Here is a 16,385-nt window from a genome sequence, read left to right as displayed (position 1 = left end):
GTAAGAACAATGACGATACAGAACGTAGGTGAATATATAGCTACAGGTTGAGATTAAGATATTTTGGCCCATTATCCTAAACACATATCAAAAAATACCATGTACTATAGAGGATGCTGTTGATGGGTTAATTTAGATTAGCATATTATTTGATTGCTTAAAAAGGTTATGTTTCTAGCTTTTTTTTTTAACCTGGACGCTTCAATAAAACACTGGGTTTGGATGTACCAAGTGTACCCACAGAGTTACGTCACCACCTGTTACTGAGAACAAAATAAAAACACACCGAGAACGGGAAAAAACATGGTGGAAGTGTTTCCCAGTGTGTCCTTTGTTTAACTTAACCATAAACAAACTGCATCAACAATAAAAAAAGCAGCAAAGAACAACAGACCATTGTTGTTCAATTTAAATAAACAAATAGCAGTTATAAACTACTCAAATTCTTCTTGAGAAAACCATTCTGCCGTGTCCACAAAGCAGTTATATAACCGGAGCAGCTAGTTGCAACATCCGCTTGAGAACAAATAGGTTGTACACCAGCCTGCTGTGTCCTGAGAAACAACAGCTTTGGGTCATTACAGACACCACGCTGTTTCTGAAGGTGCTTTCACACCTATGTTTTCTTCTGATTAATTTAATACAATATCGTTACGATGCTGCATTTAACCTCAAGTTAAGTTTGTGCTTACAGGGAAATGGGAGCAGAGCAATAGAAGCAAAGTTACGACACACCCTAAACACGCTACGAGCTTGCAAACAGTTTTGTGATTCTTATACTTTTGACGGAAATTTGGATTTCTGGAAATCAGAAATTTATCTCGCGGAAATCAAAGGATCAGACGCGAGCATTTATTGCTGTTCTGTGGTTCATGTACCAGCGTTCTGCATATGAACAACATGTTCAGATTGATCGCATATAGGCTATGTATTTGCTGGTCAAAAAAAAAATAAAATAAACCTCATTCAACAGATTCTGCTCCACCAACAAATCAGGTAAACTGCTGGGTTATAAAATTAGCCAATCATAAATAGTAGCTATATCGGTCCATCGGTAACGTGTGTTCACAGAGCTGAGACCACCCTCTCTAAACGGTCTCAAGCTAACCGCCCTGGAAGTAAAAAAAATGGAATTTAATGATGATTTTCCATGTAAACACTAGCCTCTTTTGTAGTGGCGGTTGGCTAGCATTGAAGCTGCCACAAATCACAGAAGAGGAAGACCCAAAATCCCACGACTAAACATGTCTGCTGTGCGGACATACTTTACTCTAGAAAATTAAGACAAACTGAAATTTGTAAATTATGCAACACGGATGTTTCCTGAGACGGTAGTATGAGATTGTCACTCAATACCATTAAGAAAAAAACGGAACAGGCCACGTACACTCTGCTGCACCGAAGCATCAAGAAAAACTGAAGACTCCATTTAAAAAAGGTTCCAAGAGACAGTGTCAAGGCGTAAAACATTACAGAGAGGGTTACAGAGTTTATGGCGCTGTATGACCAGCCCATTTATGTAATTATCGTCTGTTGGAGCGTTTGGAGCTAAGGTACGAGCTACTCTCTCCTCTCTACATTAGCTTTCACAGCCCTAATCTGATCTAGGAGAATACAGGTAAGATGAGAAAAGAAAAAGATAAGATTCGATCGGGACTTGGATCGGTCGATGCTGAATATTAAAAGACCAGTATCGGATTGGGGTGCAAAAAAACTTGATCGGGACATCCCTAATTGGTAAATAAGGAATCATTCCTGGTCTGTGTCCTGAAGACGCCACCCATTAAAGGAATAAACTACCCAAACAACCTCCACGCAGGTGGGATTATGACATCCTCCTCATCAAATCAGATGCCTTTCTGTTGTGAACGTGAGACAGCCATTTCACAAGCTCAAGCTCCTCTGTGCTTCTGTGTTTTACTGTTGTCAGAAAATGCCTCACTGAACCTGTGGTTTCTGCAAAAGCAAGCCCTCCTCTCGTGTTACAGCCCCTGTAATTCAAATATCAATAACGGTGACAGCGACACGGAAAGCGTGTCGGCTTGACAGCAAACATGGGGTTTTTGCTGGCTATGAAGTGTTGTTTTTTTCCAGGAGCACAATAAATAAACAGAGAGTATAAGAAAAAAATAATAAAATAAACATACCGCAATGATATCGTCCTCACTAGTAATAAGAAATATGTAATTCTGGAGCATGAAATGTCCCATAACAAATCTGACTATTATGTGAGAGTCCATTTAAGGAGGTAAACAATGATGATCATAGCAACAAGTCTGAATTCTGAAGCCATGGGATCACCTATTTAGGCTATTTATCCTCGACCACTGACTAAAATGGGGATGTCAAAATAACAGAAACACGTGTCGTCACGCATGCAGTTAAATAGTACCACCAACTACAGCCTCCAAAATGGAAACACAACAGAATCAACAGCGCTCTCGGGTTATTTCAAACAAATGCTGAATGCCATTACCTTCATGACCCAATATGTTCATACAAATTGAATTACCGCCTTTCTTGCACGGCTTAGCCATAAACTGAACATTGCAGTAGTCATAAAGGTAAAAAAACTCAGCGCAGGTAGGACTGTAGCAGTAGAATGCATTCATTTCTAGGGGTGTATCTAATGAACTGGCAGCTGTTTTGTAAATCATTTAACCCTGGCATGACCTATGATCACCTTTGATAGGGGGTGATGTGCCTGAACAAGCAAAAGGCAAATCAGTGTGCAGTCAAATCCTCTGAGGTAACGCTTGTGAGACTCGGATGCTTTTGACTCCAAAAGCTCATGGATGACAATGCTCTTTGCTTTAAAGGGGGCTGCACATGACATCAACAACAACAACATGAGGCCAGGAGCTGAAATGCACACAAGATGAGGCCTACACATGTCCGCCACTACGAGCAAAGTCTCCGGGGAGCAGCGGGCGCGTTTAGCCTGAACAGGTTATTTTATCTCAGCGTAACAAACGAGGATATAAAGTGTACTTACGTAACGTCTCAACTTTTTTTCAGGAGGAGACTTTCTCAGCCAGCCTGAGTACACCACCTCTCCCCCACTCATCGCTGCTGCTGCTGCTGTTGCTGCTCCTTCCTTGCTTGCTTGCTTGCTTTGCTTCTCCCTGGAGTTTGAGCGCTGATCGCCGTTTGGCTTCGTTTGTTTTTGGGAGTGTCTTCGTCTACCTGGAGAAGAAGAAGAAGAAAAAAAAAAAAAAAAGACACAGTTGACACAAGGCTCAGACGGTTCAGTTGAAAAGAAAGACAGAAAAAAAGTTCAAATGTTGTATATGTATATTTTTATAGGCCATTTTTTTTTTTTTTCTTGTGAGCAACAGACGCCGCCGCCGCCTCTTCGAAAGTCGACTCACCGACGAGGCAGCTCTCTGAAATGCACCGACCAGATTTCCACGAGTTGTAGTCAAATAAAGGACTAATATCCCGAGCCTGGAGTGCCTAGAAACCTCAGCGGAACCGCCTTTTTTCTACTAATATCAACAGTGACTTGTGTATTTTTGTTCAAACTACAACAACAACAACAACAAAAAAAAAAAAAAAAACAGGCGCAGGCAACTGAGAGTCGCTAAGTTTTTTTTTTTCTTTTCTTTTTTTGCTGTTATGTGTAACGTTTCATGCTAATTCCCGTCAAAGTGGAGCGATTCCCAGTTGGGAGAGGTCCGATTCAAACGTCCCACAGTGCGCCGGTGCATACTTGTCGTCTGTGCGCAGATTAAAACAATCTTGACGGTAACAACACAGTGGTTTCGCCGAGCTTTCCTACCAGTTTACTCCCATGGTTCCTTAATTGTGATTGACAGGGTGGCTCCGTCTTTCCCTGAACTCAACCTCCACTGAAAACATGGCTGCGTTAAGCTAACGGTCGCAACGGCTAAAATAACCGGAAGTGATTGTGTCCTGCTTTCAAAATAAACGATTAGCGTGAGAATACTATCGTACTGCTCTCTAATATAAACAGCGAAACCCGTTAGGGTAAATTAAAGTATATATATATATAACCTACTACTTTTACTTTACTGGCTAATATTTGGCACGCTAACAAATTATTTAAACATTTAGCTCGAATTTATGAACTCTAACTCTATTAATTCTGTTTTTATTAATACTCTTTCTTTATTTTAATATTCATGTTTAAACGTTAAAATGCACTGATTCGTTATGTCGCCTCAACGTGATGTCCCTCACTCCGGGATTTATTTTGAAATAATAACCGGAAGTTGTGTGTTTTCTCATTACCTTTACTTAACTGCTCCCTCGGAGGACGAGCCCAGGAGGCGGTGGCGTCGGCGTGCAGGGAAAAACTGTAGTGCTTCAACCATGGGACATGTAGTTCAAAAAAATCCCCAGTGTCCCGTCTCAAAAAAATACAACAAAGGAATGTAGGGTGGTTTGACACATGGACGAGAAGTCAGCAGAGCTGAATGCGCCTCTGGATGAACGCAAAAAGTGGCCTCAGACAGCCTGAGAAGAGACAAAGAAAGGACCCACCTCAGCGTTACAGCCTCAGAGGTCCCAGGGAATCATTGCACGTCTGAACTACACTGTCCACAATGCATGTTGTATAGAAAACTCGCCATAAAATGTCTTGATAGTGCTGGGAGAGTGCACTCAGTGACCTATGCATAAGTATACTTTATGCAATGTTTATTTTCAGCTAGTGCCACTATACATTTATTTGTAGAGATGTCTACTTATTCCCAACATGGTATTTATTTTTAACCAAACCTAAAATCTGCTTCTGAAATAGATTTGATACCATATATGTTAGTATTTGAGTTTAATAGTAATCTAAAATGCCAACATTTATACCATACACTGGTTATAAAGCTGTTCTTCTTGTGTGCCCGTAACTGAAGTGGTCAATCTGCTGGGATCAGCAGAGCATCCATAACTAGTCCAATCCACTGACAAAGGCGTGTTTCCAGTGGACTCGGGAAAGCATCTGAGGAATCTTATTGGAATGCTATTGTAATGGTAAACACTTCCCCCAGAGGATGTTCCCTGTTACTCTGATTAATGACTTTACAGACACGTCGCCGCTTTCAACAGCCTCGGTGAGGATGGAGAATCTGGGAGCAATGAAAGGTTGCAGACACGATATGCCAGTCCCAGTTAATGAATTCTTCTGATACCTGTAGCGCTACTGTTTCAGCATTACAGCATTGAACAGCTCAGGGCTATGGAGTCACAGGGGTGCCTTAGCCAACCCTAAGTTAACCCCAAATTTAAATAATAACAATAATAATACTAGTAAATATATGCAGTCAAAATAAAGTCATTTATATGCAAAAATTAAACAAAAATATTTTAAAAAGCAAGCTTTGAAGGATCCCATATATTATTCATGTTTTTAACTATACATCTGAGTTGCAGTGTATAGCCGTAGGATTCACATACATAAGAATTCAGTATACCAAACAACTCTGACAATGTCTGCAAACTGAATAAAACCTTAATGAATCATTAAAGTGTAGATGAACACTAAACATACTTCCTCCAAAGCATTTCAGCAAACAGAGGGAGAAAAAGTAAAATGGTTTGGCTGATTAATAATTAAGAGTCATTGATTTTTCCAGATGCCCTTTGAAAGCTCTGGTGCTACCGCTGTGTTTTTTGCCACATCAGTTCTACAAAAACCCGAAACTTTAACAATTTCTTCCTGCTACATGACAGCTGTCATTCGCTCTGTGCCTTTGGGAATCGAAAATGACTGCACGTGACGCCCCAGTTCCCTTTTCCAGTCACTGGCGTGTTTATACTCCCCTCTATTTGTGTGGAACTATTTTGCAATCAAACCAAGAAAAAGGGGATCCACATGCGTGTCTTGATGAATTATGAAACAAACATACGTACATTCTGTATATATATTTTTTTTTAATCAACAATGCCACTTACATACTAAAAATTCTCACTTTTTTTTTTCTCTTTTTAAATGGTTTCTTGAGGTTTCCGGTGACAGTAACATGCTGGATTTAAAATTTGATTTAATTCATTAAAAAAAAAAAAAAAAGAAAAAACACAACATATTGTTTGCAGCCTCAAGTCCATGTAGTGCCCGGAGAAAAATGGCACCATCACGGGAAGATCTGTACATACTGCAGTCAAAACAGAGATTATATACAGTAGGAGATCTTTTCAAAACTCAACAACAAGATGTGATATTAGAGTTGGTTCCACATATTCTTTGCAGTAATGTAGAAATAATGAAACTCTGGAACAAGTCACAGACATGAAGGTACAGTACACAACAGCATAGCAACACACTCTTTGGTGTTTGGCTCCTTTCCAAAGAAACTAATTAAAGGTTTCCAGAAACCAGCAACGGCTTTATTATACTTGTCTTGTTTTCCTTTTTATGTTTTACTACTACATTTATACTTTTATCCCCCAACATCTGCCCACCTTTATGCCAACAGACCACTGTAAATAACTTAAAACATCCTTCCTGGTTATGTAAGACAACGCAACAAATACAGATTTCTTTTTACTTTTGGGGAAAGTTGAAGCCATTGTTAATATTAACACAGTATAACTCTCAGTTGAACCAAGCCCCTCCTCAAAATCTGCATTAAATATCAAAAGGCACATAAAATCAGCAAGAACACACAAGTCTCCCTGAATGATCAAATCAGAGGAATACATTAGAATATGCTGTCAGTTGCCTGTGGTGAAATCTGCTAAAACAAGTAGTTTGCAGTTTAGTTCTGAGTAGATGACACCAGCCGACAGCTTTAAATACTCTACATACTGAAAATACCTTTATGCTGAAAATTCCCCGCATATATATTTTTTTTGATTTCCACATGTGTTTGTGTTACGTGATTAGCTGGAAACGTTAAGTCGTATGTACACTTATTGCATGTGATATGAAAACTATAAACCAACAAAGCACACGTCAAAAAAGATTCCAATATCAGAAAAATCAATCCCAACAGCTCAGGAAGAGAAGCTGCATGCAAATCAGAAAGGTAAACAAAGTCTGTGAGCCGTGTCTGTCGCAAGAATGACAAATCCAAACTGTACAGATAAATGCTTTCGTCTGCATTGTGAACGTGAAGTTTCACATGTAAGTGTTTTGCTGTGTAAGAGGTAACCAAACCGTTTTCACATACTCATCGATGCAAATATCAGAGAAGAGAACGTATTTGCACAAAAGCGTACTGTCCACTTCAAGTTTTAAAATTTGCAGGATTCATGGAAGAACAAATTATTAAGATAATGACTATAAGAGTGGCAAAAACTATTTCAGATAATAATTACTTAAATAATACTTTAAAAAAAAAAAATCTTTTCTCAGATCAGAGCAAACTGTGGATGCTCTGTGTGTGTGTGTGAGCCTTTCAGTGCTCTTCTGATGAGGTTATATGCTGTACATGGTATGACAGTTCACGCTCCTGAGTGATCGGAGCAACACGTTTCTTTCAGAAGACTAGTCTACTAATGGTATTGAAGCCCCCGCCCCCTCCTCCTCCACCAGATGGGCCACAGCTCCCTGGTGGGTTATTGTCATCTGAACCGTTGGGCCTGAACGAGCAGGAGGATGAAGGAGCCTGAAGAGCCTGGGTCCGAGCATTGAGCTCCTGCTCCTATCAGCAGCACAGAGGAAAGAGAAAATGTTTTCACGTTAGCTTATTTTTAAGCGCACACGGGACTCAAGTCTAAACCATGCTATTCCAGGTCAGCAGAAACGGCGTGATCGTGTATCAGAGTTGTCACTTTCTATTATTACAGCACCCCCTAGAGGAGATTCACTTTAGTTACTTGAACAAGTGCAGTGGAACGTCAACACGGTACAGCTCAATGGCTCGTGAAATTGCACCTCACATCTTACAACAAGACAGTTTAGATTTGCCTTCAAGTGCAGTCATAAAAAAAAAAACTACACTCTGCAGTGCTTAGTTATCTGTATAGTTTATTTTCTCTCCACTGAGCTCCACCTGAGTGAATCTTTCACTTCAATACTGACCTCACACTTACGAGGGTTAGTAGTGATGATGCTTTAAGTCGAGTGTGTGTAAAACATGAACAATAAGCTTTGTGTTTCCAGTTATATATGAACATGCACACTAATATGTGCACATTTGTCCTAATGAGTGTTTTAACATGGTCTCAGAAATCGATTACATCCATATAAGACCAGAGAGTTTTTTGTTGGTACTGGAGAACGACCAAACTGTTATGAAAGACTAAAAACATACACCACTTACAGTCAACTGTCTCACTACAGCTATAGTAAACTGTATCATGGCACATGTACTGTACACATCCACATAGTTGTCTTTTACACCGCTCTTACTGCAGGTATTGGACAATTTGCCGTAGATACTGCGCAAACTAAAAACTGTGCTTCCAACAATCTTTGTTTTAAGGGTCCGAAGACGCTGGAATAGATTGGATGCAAGGTGTAAACACAGTTGAGCCCCGTCCATGTAAAGTGTTTAGCTTGTGGTTCATCACTTCGAAATTGTTGTAGCTGTTCGCTAGTGCACGTTCTCTCTTCCTGTGTGTATACCTCAGAATGTATGTAGCCTTGGTCTGAGTTTACCGTCACAATCTAAAGGCCCCAATAACATAATGCCAATATGTGGCAGAAATGTTTTTTGTATTCAACCCTGCTTACCTGTAAATACAGTTTGTTGTCCTTGATAATAGCATCCAGTAGTTCTTTTTGCAGGGGAGGTTCAGCATTCAGTCTCATTCCATTCGCCGTCAATTCTCCATTTAGGTTCGGCCCCGCAAGATCCTGTTTCCTGTACATGAGCACGTAAGCCGTGTCCTTGGGGAAGCGATTGGTAATGTTTTGCACCGACTGGAAAGATGTGAATGTCACCCTGCTATCGTTGAACAGCAGCCAATCTTTTCCCTCCGAGCCGCTATTGGATAGCGCGTTGCCCTGTTCGGGTGGGAGTGAGAGAGCCGAGGATGTGCAGAGGCTACTCTCGGCCTGGCCGTTCCCCAAATCCTCTTTGATGGCAAAGTGATTGGCTGGATGCTGTGCTCCATCTGCTCCGTTGATGTTGCGACCGTAAGAGTAGTAATGGCCACTCTCGGACGACATACCAGAATGCATCACCACAGAGCTGAGGACATAGGGAACCGACTGGATCAACATCTCCTCTTCTCCATCGATCCTCGCCTTCTCCTCTTCCTCCTCGTCCAGCTGCGATGGTTTGAGTTTCTTGGCCAGATTCTCGCTGCTCTCAGGAGAATCCACTTGCAGGGGAGAAGAGGCAGAAGACGAGCACTGCGTAGGCATTGACCGGGCATGCACAGGAAGTCTCATGAGTGGTGGTATGGTGACATTTTCCAGGATCTTTCTGCGGATATGGCATTTGGCATCGTATGAGAACCGCAGCAGGGTGAGGATCAAGTACTCTGGTGCGGACACCACCTTCATGGTCCTCTCTGCCCGCTGGAGGGAGCTACACTTCTCGCAGAAATAGGCATTGTCTTCGTCAAGGATCTCTGGAGCCAGAAAATAGTTGACCAGGTCAGGCACGGACATGGGAGGCTCAGTTGTCGCCGGCACAAAATGGACACTGGTGGCCGGAGCTTTGGCCGCGCCAGGCTCAGGAACTTCACTGCCGCCATTGACAGATCCCTGACAGAGAACCCTAGGCTCCTCTGAGGGCCCCTCAGCTTGAGGACTGTTCTGAGAGGTGGCAGCCGGACAAAAGGCCAAAGAGAGGTCTGTAAAAGGCTCTTCTTTCTCAGAGATACAGTTGCACTGCATACAGCGGATGCCTGTGATCAGCTTCCCACCAAACATCGTTTCTATTAAAGTCCTTCCGTCATTTTCTGGTTTGGTTTCCGCTGGAGTCAAATGAGATTCTTCTTGTTCTTCCGCAGAAGGTGGACACGTTGCGTCTTTACTGCTCGTGTCGGCAAGGGAGGGGACTTTTGGCTTGGCTGATTCCAGGACCTGAATTGTTTTCTCCTCCTCATGTAACCTTAAGATCAGGACACAGGCACACTCATCATTACTCACCAGATCTGAGAGCTAAGAGAATACAAACGAAAAACGAACTAATGACTCATTTTAATACATCTGGCACGTAGGAGCAGTACACAACTTGATGCAACCTATTTTGACTGCTGTCTACTGCAGTTTTACAGTACCTGTCTAGAAGAAATCTGAGGTACTCTGAGCAGTCCTGCTGAGAGCCCACATTAAACCAGGGAGGACGGGACGCTTCCAAGAAGTTTCTGGGAGCGTATGCTGCCCTCTGTAGGCCGCAGACAAACACACAAGCCACACTGTCATGCACTGTTGTAATCAACCAGCAACAATATTCTGCATTATTCATTACACAAGTCAAAACTAACCTGAGTGTGTGCAAGAAAAGCAAACAGGAGCTGAAGCTTTTTCATTAGTGTGTTGGAACCATTTAGATGCAATGATAAAACGTGCCTCCTGAAACTGATCAAAAAACAAAAAGTTTGATTCTTAAGTTGCATTAAAAAACAGAAACAAGATGACGTGACCTCGTGTGCGTGGTGGTTGGGATGACTCACTCTGTGGCCATGAACAGGGTCTGGATGATGCTGTTCATGTAGCAGGTGTTGCCCAGGTTCACCAGGCCCGTCTTTCCCGTCTCAGACTTCCCAGCTTGCCTCACTAGACCGGAGGCGAAGGAGTTGGACTGAGACGTCCAGGCACTTTGATTCAGCACCAGTTTGATCTTCTCTTCTGCTGGTTTTGGGAGATCCTGAAAAGAGCAGGTGGGAAAATGAGTAACATTAAGAAGAAAGTCTAAAAGTGTAATTTCTGAAGATTTATTAAAATACACATCTATAGTAAGACGTGTTTCCAGCTCTTTTACCTTGATGGCCTCTATTATGTGATCATACAGGTCAGGGAAGCCGGAGTACTGATACATCATGCAGTGTATGAGCTCAGTGAACTGCAGCAAGAAAGCTTTACTGTTGGGGAGGCCATCTGTCCTCAAGGACTGGACGAGGTGCACTACATGTGGAACAACCTGAGACAGGAGGGGGTAAGGAGACGAGAAAAACATTGAGCACACCTCGTTGCTGAAAACTGTGAAAGGCAAGCATTAATCATACAAATCTGTGGCGCTGTCAGCCGGGGAACTCCACAGAGGGTTCGGTCTCATTTGCCGAGTATTTTTGAGGCTATTCATGTTTTTAGATTCTAATGAAATTGGCCAACTCAAGGGCCATTGCTCGGCATTTAAGTGCTTCACACATCATTAGCGAGAGAGGGGCGCCGAGCCAGGGGGTTCTGGGAAAAGAAGGCAGCGCGGCTTTGAAGTAATTTCAGCCAGAAGAGACAAAAAAATGAGAAAACCAATAAAGTGGCCACATGAAATGGGAAATGGGCTTTTGAGGAGAGTAGGAGATCCCTTACCAAATGGAAGGCCTCGGGGGAGTGCTGGAAGCTCAGCAGCATATGGGAGAGCACGGCAAGCGCCCCCTGCCGCACAATGGGGTACCACAGACGACTGAACACCTTTGAATTAAAAAAAGAAAAAGAAAAAGATTGAAAAGAGACAAAGTGCTTCAATAATTTAAGTCGCTTACCAGCCCAAGGTGAGCCGTCTTCATGAAAAACTGATGCCATCTAGCTTAATTATTACTGCAGTTTAACATCTGTGCAGTTTTAAAAGATGCACATCATTTCTGCCTAACGTTTCCCCCAGGAGGTCTATAATAAACCGAAACGTGGAGTATAAGGAGCACAAACCAGTTCAATTTTAAGCAGAGTGACATCTATGAGGATAGTGAACTTCTGAACTGCTGCCAGTCCCTTGAGCAGAGCGATGACCCAGGTGTCAATGTGTTGAGCCAAAGGCCAAGATAACCAGTCAATCATCCTATATAGAGGCAGAAAAAGGGACATTTAACATATACACAGAATGTACATTAAGTAAAGAAATGTGCAGGAAACATATTGACTGAATTTAAAATACAGTCTTTAAACTCCAGTGACCTGCAGAGTGCTTTAGTCATGTTTGCGTCTCTGACGTTCTGGTCCGTGGTGAGACTCTTGATGAGCACTGTGATCATCTGGACGGGGATGTGCTGGACCAGGCTGGCCAGTGCGATGGATGGGTCAAAGGAAGGGTCTGCAAAAACACATATACACAACTGCAGCATTTATTTGCGTTACATTCATTCATTCATTCATCTTCTGTACCCGCTTATTCCTGTTAAGGGTGTCTGCTGGGGCCTATCCCAGCTGTCATCGGGCGAGAGGCGGGGGTACACCCTGGACAGGTCTCCAGTCTATCGCAGGGCTTATTTGTGTTACAGTGTGAAACAAATGTGAAATTTTAACTTTATATTATTAGAGCTGCATAAAATGCGAGACCTACGTCAAAGGTTCTTTTGGATGGTTTGTGTACCTGTGATCATATCTGTGAAGTGGGGTGAGGAGCTGTGCCTTTGTGTTTTGGCTGCATCTGCCCTCGTATGAATGAAACACTGAAGAGCAGCACTTTTGTGGAACAATGTCACTAAAATAAAGACAATGAGACCTTTTTTTTGTGCTGATCTAAGGTTTAGTCAGTCACAATACTGTACAAACGGCTGTAACGTCACAGGCAACACAAAAAAAAAGCTTCGGCTTAAAGCTGAAATATCCTTAACTCGTCTAAAATGAGGCCACTACAAATCTATGAATAAAATCCAAATGAGTTCATGTTGAGGCTTCTTTTGGGAATCTGTCTCGAAACCTACCCTATAAAAATAAAGACAGCTTGTGCTCCAGTATAAAATTTCTCTCTGAAACCAACTTTGTAAGAAAGGGAGACCTCTAACCTGTGGAAGATATAATGGCGAAGACCTCCTGCAGTGAGGGCAGCAGTGTAGCTGGGTCAGCCTTCCAGATGTTCTGCAGCAGCGTGCTAACCTTCGTCACCTGGCCCACATACTCTCTCAGCTCCCGCTCTTCGCTGGCAAAGCAGTGGAAGTAACTGATTGTCCTCACCAGCTGCTGGCAGAACATAACGCCCGGCTTGTCCCTCGGGATGCACTGCACAAAGTCTGACAGCAGTGTGCTCAGGCGGGCACAGAGAGCAGGCTCGGGGCGCTCACACACCATCCTTAAAACCTCCACTTGAACCCCGCCGAAGATCTCCAGCACTGAGGGGCAGCTGATGAGCAGCCGCAGGCAACAGTGAATGTAGTCTATTACGGCCGGGTCCTTGCGGTCCAGCTCCCCGTAGCCCTGCTGGAGCAGACCCACGACAAAGTCTTTGTTGAAGAAGCGCTCAAACTCCGGGCGGTGGTAGCGGGCGTAGGCTTCAAGAACCTGGAAGCCGATCTGCTTCTGGAAGGCATCTTCACCGAGCAAGATGAGGCGGGTGGTGAGGGTGAACAGAGCCTGACACTGCTCCTCCGTCACCTCTTTCTCTGCCGCTTCCACGACCTTCTTCACGATGGCCTTCTTCACTGGAACAGAGTGATCGGAGCTCACGAGGCCCTCTAAAATCTTGTCCATGATGTCGGTCTGCGAGAGAAATAATTTGTCAGTTTGCTTTTTTGTTTCAATAATAATAATAATAATTTGTTTCTAATATTCCAGTAATAATCCAAATCAGAATAAAATTAACTCAATCACAAGAGATTTGTCACAATTTTAAGTAGTGAGGAATTCAGTGTTGTCAATAAAGCTGGGTCAAAAAATAAATAAAGACATATTTGGTAATACAGCAGCTTGGAAGCTCCACAGTGGGCAGAACAAGTAGCCGCAAAAAACTTTAATTTAGCGTCCATGTAAACCATTAAGGCAGACACACTTTTTTGCTTCTTGGTACTCAAAACGCTTTACAGTGACATATCTACGCACACATCAGTACCAACTTGGGGTTCTGTGTCTTGCTCAAGGACAATTTGTTATGTGGTTCATGCATTGGGGATCGAACCTTAACCCTCACGGATAACCAACTCTGAGCCACAGTATGTGTAGGCAGTAAGTGTTGGATGGGGTCGAAGAAATTAGAAACTTAGAAATACATTTCTAAGTATCATCCACATTCACATGAATGAAAGGTCCAAAAGTTTCCCAGCAGGAATTATTGTCACAAGATGGTCAATGTTATTTACTTCACCTTTCAGTGGTTTTAATGTTGTGGCTTATTGGTGTAAATAAGAGACTAATTGGAGACTGAATATCTGTTTTCCTGTGTTCATCTTCTATACACGCTTAGTCCTGTTAAGGGTCCCGGGGGTCTGCTGGAGCCTATCCCAGCTGTCATCGGGCGAGAGGCGGGGGTACACCCTGGACTGGAGACCTGTCCAGGGACATCCATTCACACTCACAGCCAATTTAGAATCACCAATTAACCTAATGAGCATGTCTTTGGATGGTGGGAGGAAGCCGGAGTACCCGGAGAGAACCCACGCAGACACAGGGAGAACATGCACAACTCCACACAGAAAGGCCCAGGCCATGGATTCGAACCGGTGACCTTGTCGCTGTGAGGCATCAGTGATAACCAGCTCGCCACTGTGCCGCCCATAAATCATTTTCATCATTTTGAAATAAAAATATCCCAAAAATGGCCGTCATTTCATTCATTTGACCAGCGCTGGCACTTCATACCTGCACGTTCTGTAAACACTTCTGGTAAGATGCTAAGTGTATTTCAGTTCCTATACTCAGCATGATTACAATGGAGTTGAATCTAATCTAATCTAAAAAACCAACAGTTCACAACACAAATAGAATGAGTTTATATAAAGAAGAAAAGTCCTACATATGAGAAGCAGAAACAAGTTTGAAAACTGACAAATGATTTTACAATTTTGGTATTTTTTTTTACTGTGACTTTCAAGTCATGGATTCAAAAAATGTTAATTTTCTTAAGTTTTGTTGTTAAGTATTGTTTTTCATCAACCACAGTGTATGTGTTTTTAATTTTTAAAATAACACCTGTTAAAGTGAAAAAAAGTTGAGGCGGTTTCAGTACAGTACCAGTCTAGTTACTTTTAATGCTTGACTATATTCTCTAGGTTTCTTTTTTTCAAAATGTCCTCGCTTTATAATATTTATTCATTCATGAGTTATCAGTCCTGACAACAGCATGGTAGCTTAGACGTGTTTACATATTTTTTTTCCTCTTATCTTGAGGCAGCACAAACCGCTCTGTTGTTCCTGTGTCACTACAGGCGGCTAGCTTGCTAACGCTAGCTGTAGCGGTAACTTTAATAAGCATCCCGATACATCCGGCAGTTAAAACGTGGCTAAAACAAAGCACGGAGCTTAACGGCCACAACAAGGTCAACCGCCTCCGTAACGTCAGTTGTTACGACAACAAAAGATGAACAAAGCACCAAACAGGCCTAACGTTAGCCGAGTAACGTCAGGTGCCACTGACTTAGCATAAATACAACAATGTACTATCGCGATTCACAGGTTTTTACAATATGAGCTTACCCAAATAAAGCATGTCAACAGTGTCCCACCAGAAGATCCTCAACTGTCGCTCGGGGTTAAACGACTTTTGACAGATGAAACTGTATTATTTTGGTTCATTTGATCGCTCGGAATCAGCTGATTAACCGTCTATCGACGTCATTGCTATTGGACACAGATGTCGGTAGGACCCTTGTGTGAAGCGGGTTTCGTCCTAATATTGCCTGCTCCGTTGGTGTTGCATTTTGTGTGATCCATCAATGTAGTTATCCATGTGGGATATTGTTGACTATTTGAAAGAGCTAGATATAAATGTAGCCCATTTGGAACAATATATTCGAGTACTTTAAGTCGTTTTGTAACAATGAATATGTTGCGTTCAAATACTCCTCGATCATTTCCAGTTTTGTGGCCTCGACAGTTTTTGTTTTGTTTGGGGGCATCTAAATAGTGTAGCTTCTTGAAATTCCACTATACTTACTCTATTAATGAAACACACGTTATACAATTCTCATATTCAGGCAAGTTAATTGTAAGCACTGCAAAAATAAGCAGAAAGTAATATGCCAAGATAAAACAAGGAAACAAGCAGATTATGCATTGTGTAAGATGTACAGTAGGCCTTTATTTCAAATGACTAAAAGTGGCAATGAAATATTTATCCACAGGAGAGATAAAGAAAGACAGTTGAGACAAATATCTTTACATTTTACAAATGATTTAAACTAAAAATGTCATTTTGCAGTACTGAAACAGACTTTAGGCAAGTGAAATAATAATTTCCTTAACAACTCCTAATATGTAAACTCGGGTTTTCTGCTTAGTCATCAAACAACATCATTATCATGATATCAGTATAATCATGTGTGTTACATCAGTTATGACACCTTTAACAATAATAATGATCAATGTATGTTTTTTTGTTGCAGGAATTTTCTGATATAGTTTTGCTTTATTTTATTTTCCTGCATGTATGATTTAATTT

The 16,385-nt window shown here is 42.0% G+C and overlaps 2 protein-coding genes across 4 annotated transcripts in view; both read right to left on the bottom strand.

The window, feature by feature from the left end:
* gab1 (GRB2-associated binding protein 1) overlaps positions 1–3,937 on the bottom strand; it is a 50,166-nt gene extending 46,229 nt beyond the window's left edge. For 2 of the 3 annotated variants that reach the window (XM_084555672.1, XM_084555674.1), the window contains exons 1-2: positions 3,372–3,937; positions 2,996–3,186 (exon numbers count right to left, since the gene is read on the bottom strand). In XM_084555672.1, coding sequence (XP_084411798.1) covers positions 2,996–3,067 — 72 coding nt within the window. In that variant the 5' untranslated portion in view covers positions 3,068–3,186; positions 3,372–3,937. The remainder of the gene's footprint in view (positions 1–2,995; positions 3,187–3,371) is intronic. The other variant, XM_084555673.1, reaches the window with a different exon arrangement.
* Positions 3,938–5,620: 1,683 nt separating this feature from the next.
* usp38 (ubiquitin specific peptidase 38) lies at positions 5,621–15,745 on the bottom strand. Its single transcript, XM_084569698.1, has 11 exons — positions 15,422–15,745; positions 12,802–13,492; positions 11,972–12,107; positions 11,726–11,855; positions 11,390–11,491; positions 10,842–11,000; positions 10,534–10,727; positions 10,345–10,438; positions 10,138–10,244; positions 8,639–9,968; positions 5,621–7,604 (listed from the first exon to the last, which is right to left on the bottom strand). The coding sequence occupies exons 2-11, from the start codon at positions 13,481–13,483 to the stop codon at positions 7,440–7,442; spliced, it is 3,099 nt and encodes a 1,032-aa protein (XP_084425824.1). The 5' UTR covers positions 13,484–13,492; positions 15,422–15,745; the 3' UTR covers positions 5,621–7,439.
* Positions 15,746–16,385: the final 640 nt, after the last annotated feature.

The sequence above is a fragment of the Chelon labrosus genome (assembly GCF_963514085.1).
Source record: "Chelon labrosus genome assembly, chromosome: 2".
NCBI lineage: Eukaryota > Metazoa > Chordata > Actinopteri > Mugiliformes > Mugilidae > Chelon > Chelon labrosus.
This window is presented reverse-complemented; position numbering and strand designations above follow the sequence as displayed.

Excerpts from the sequence above, each read along its gene's own strand:
- usp38 (XM_084569698.1), bottom strand. The coding sequence starts at position 13,483 with ATGGACAAGATTTTAGAGGGCCTCGTGAGCTCCGATCACTCTGTTCCA. Across the intron at positions 11,001-11,389 it reads CCCCCGAGGCCTTCCATTTG|GTTGTTCCACATGTAGTGCA; the intron begins GTAAGGGATCTC and ends CTCCTGTCTCAG. Across the intron at positions 7,605-8,638 it reads ACAACAAACTGTATTTACAG|GAGCAGGAGCTCAATGCTCG; the intron begins GTAAGCAGGGTT and ends TGCTGCTGATAG.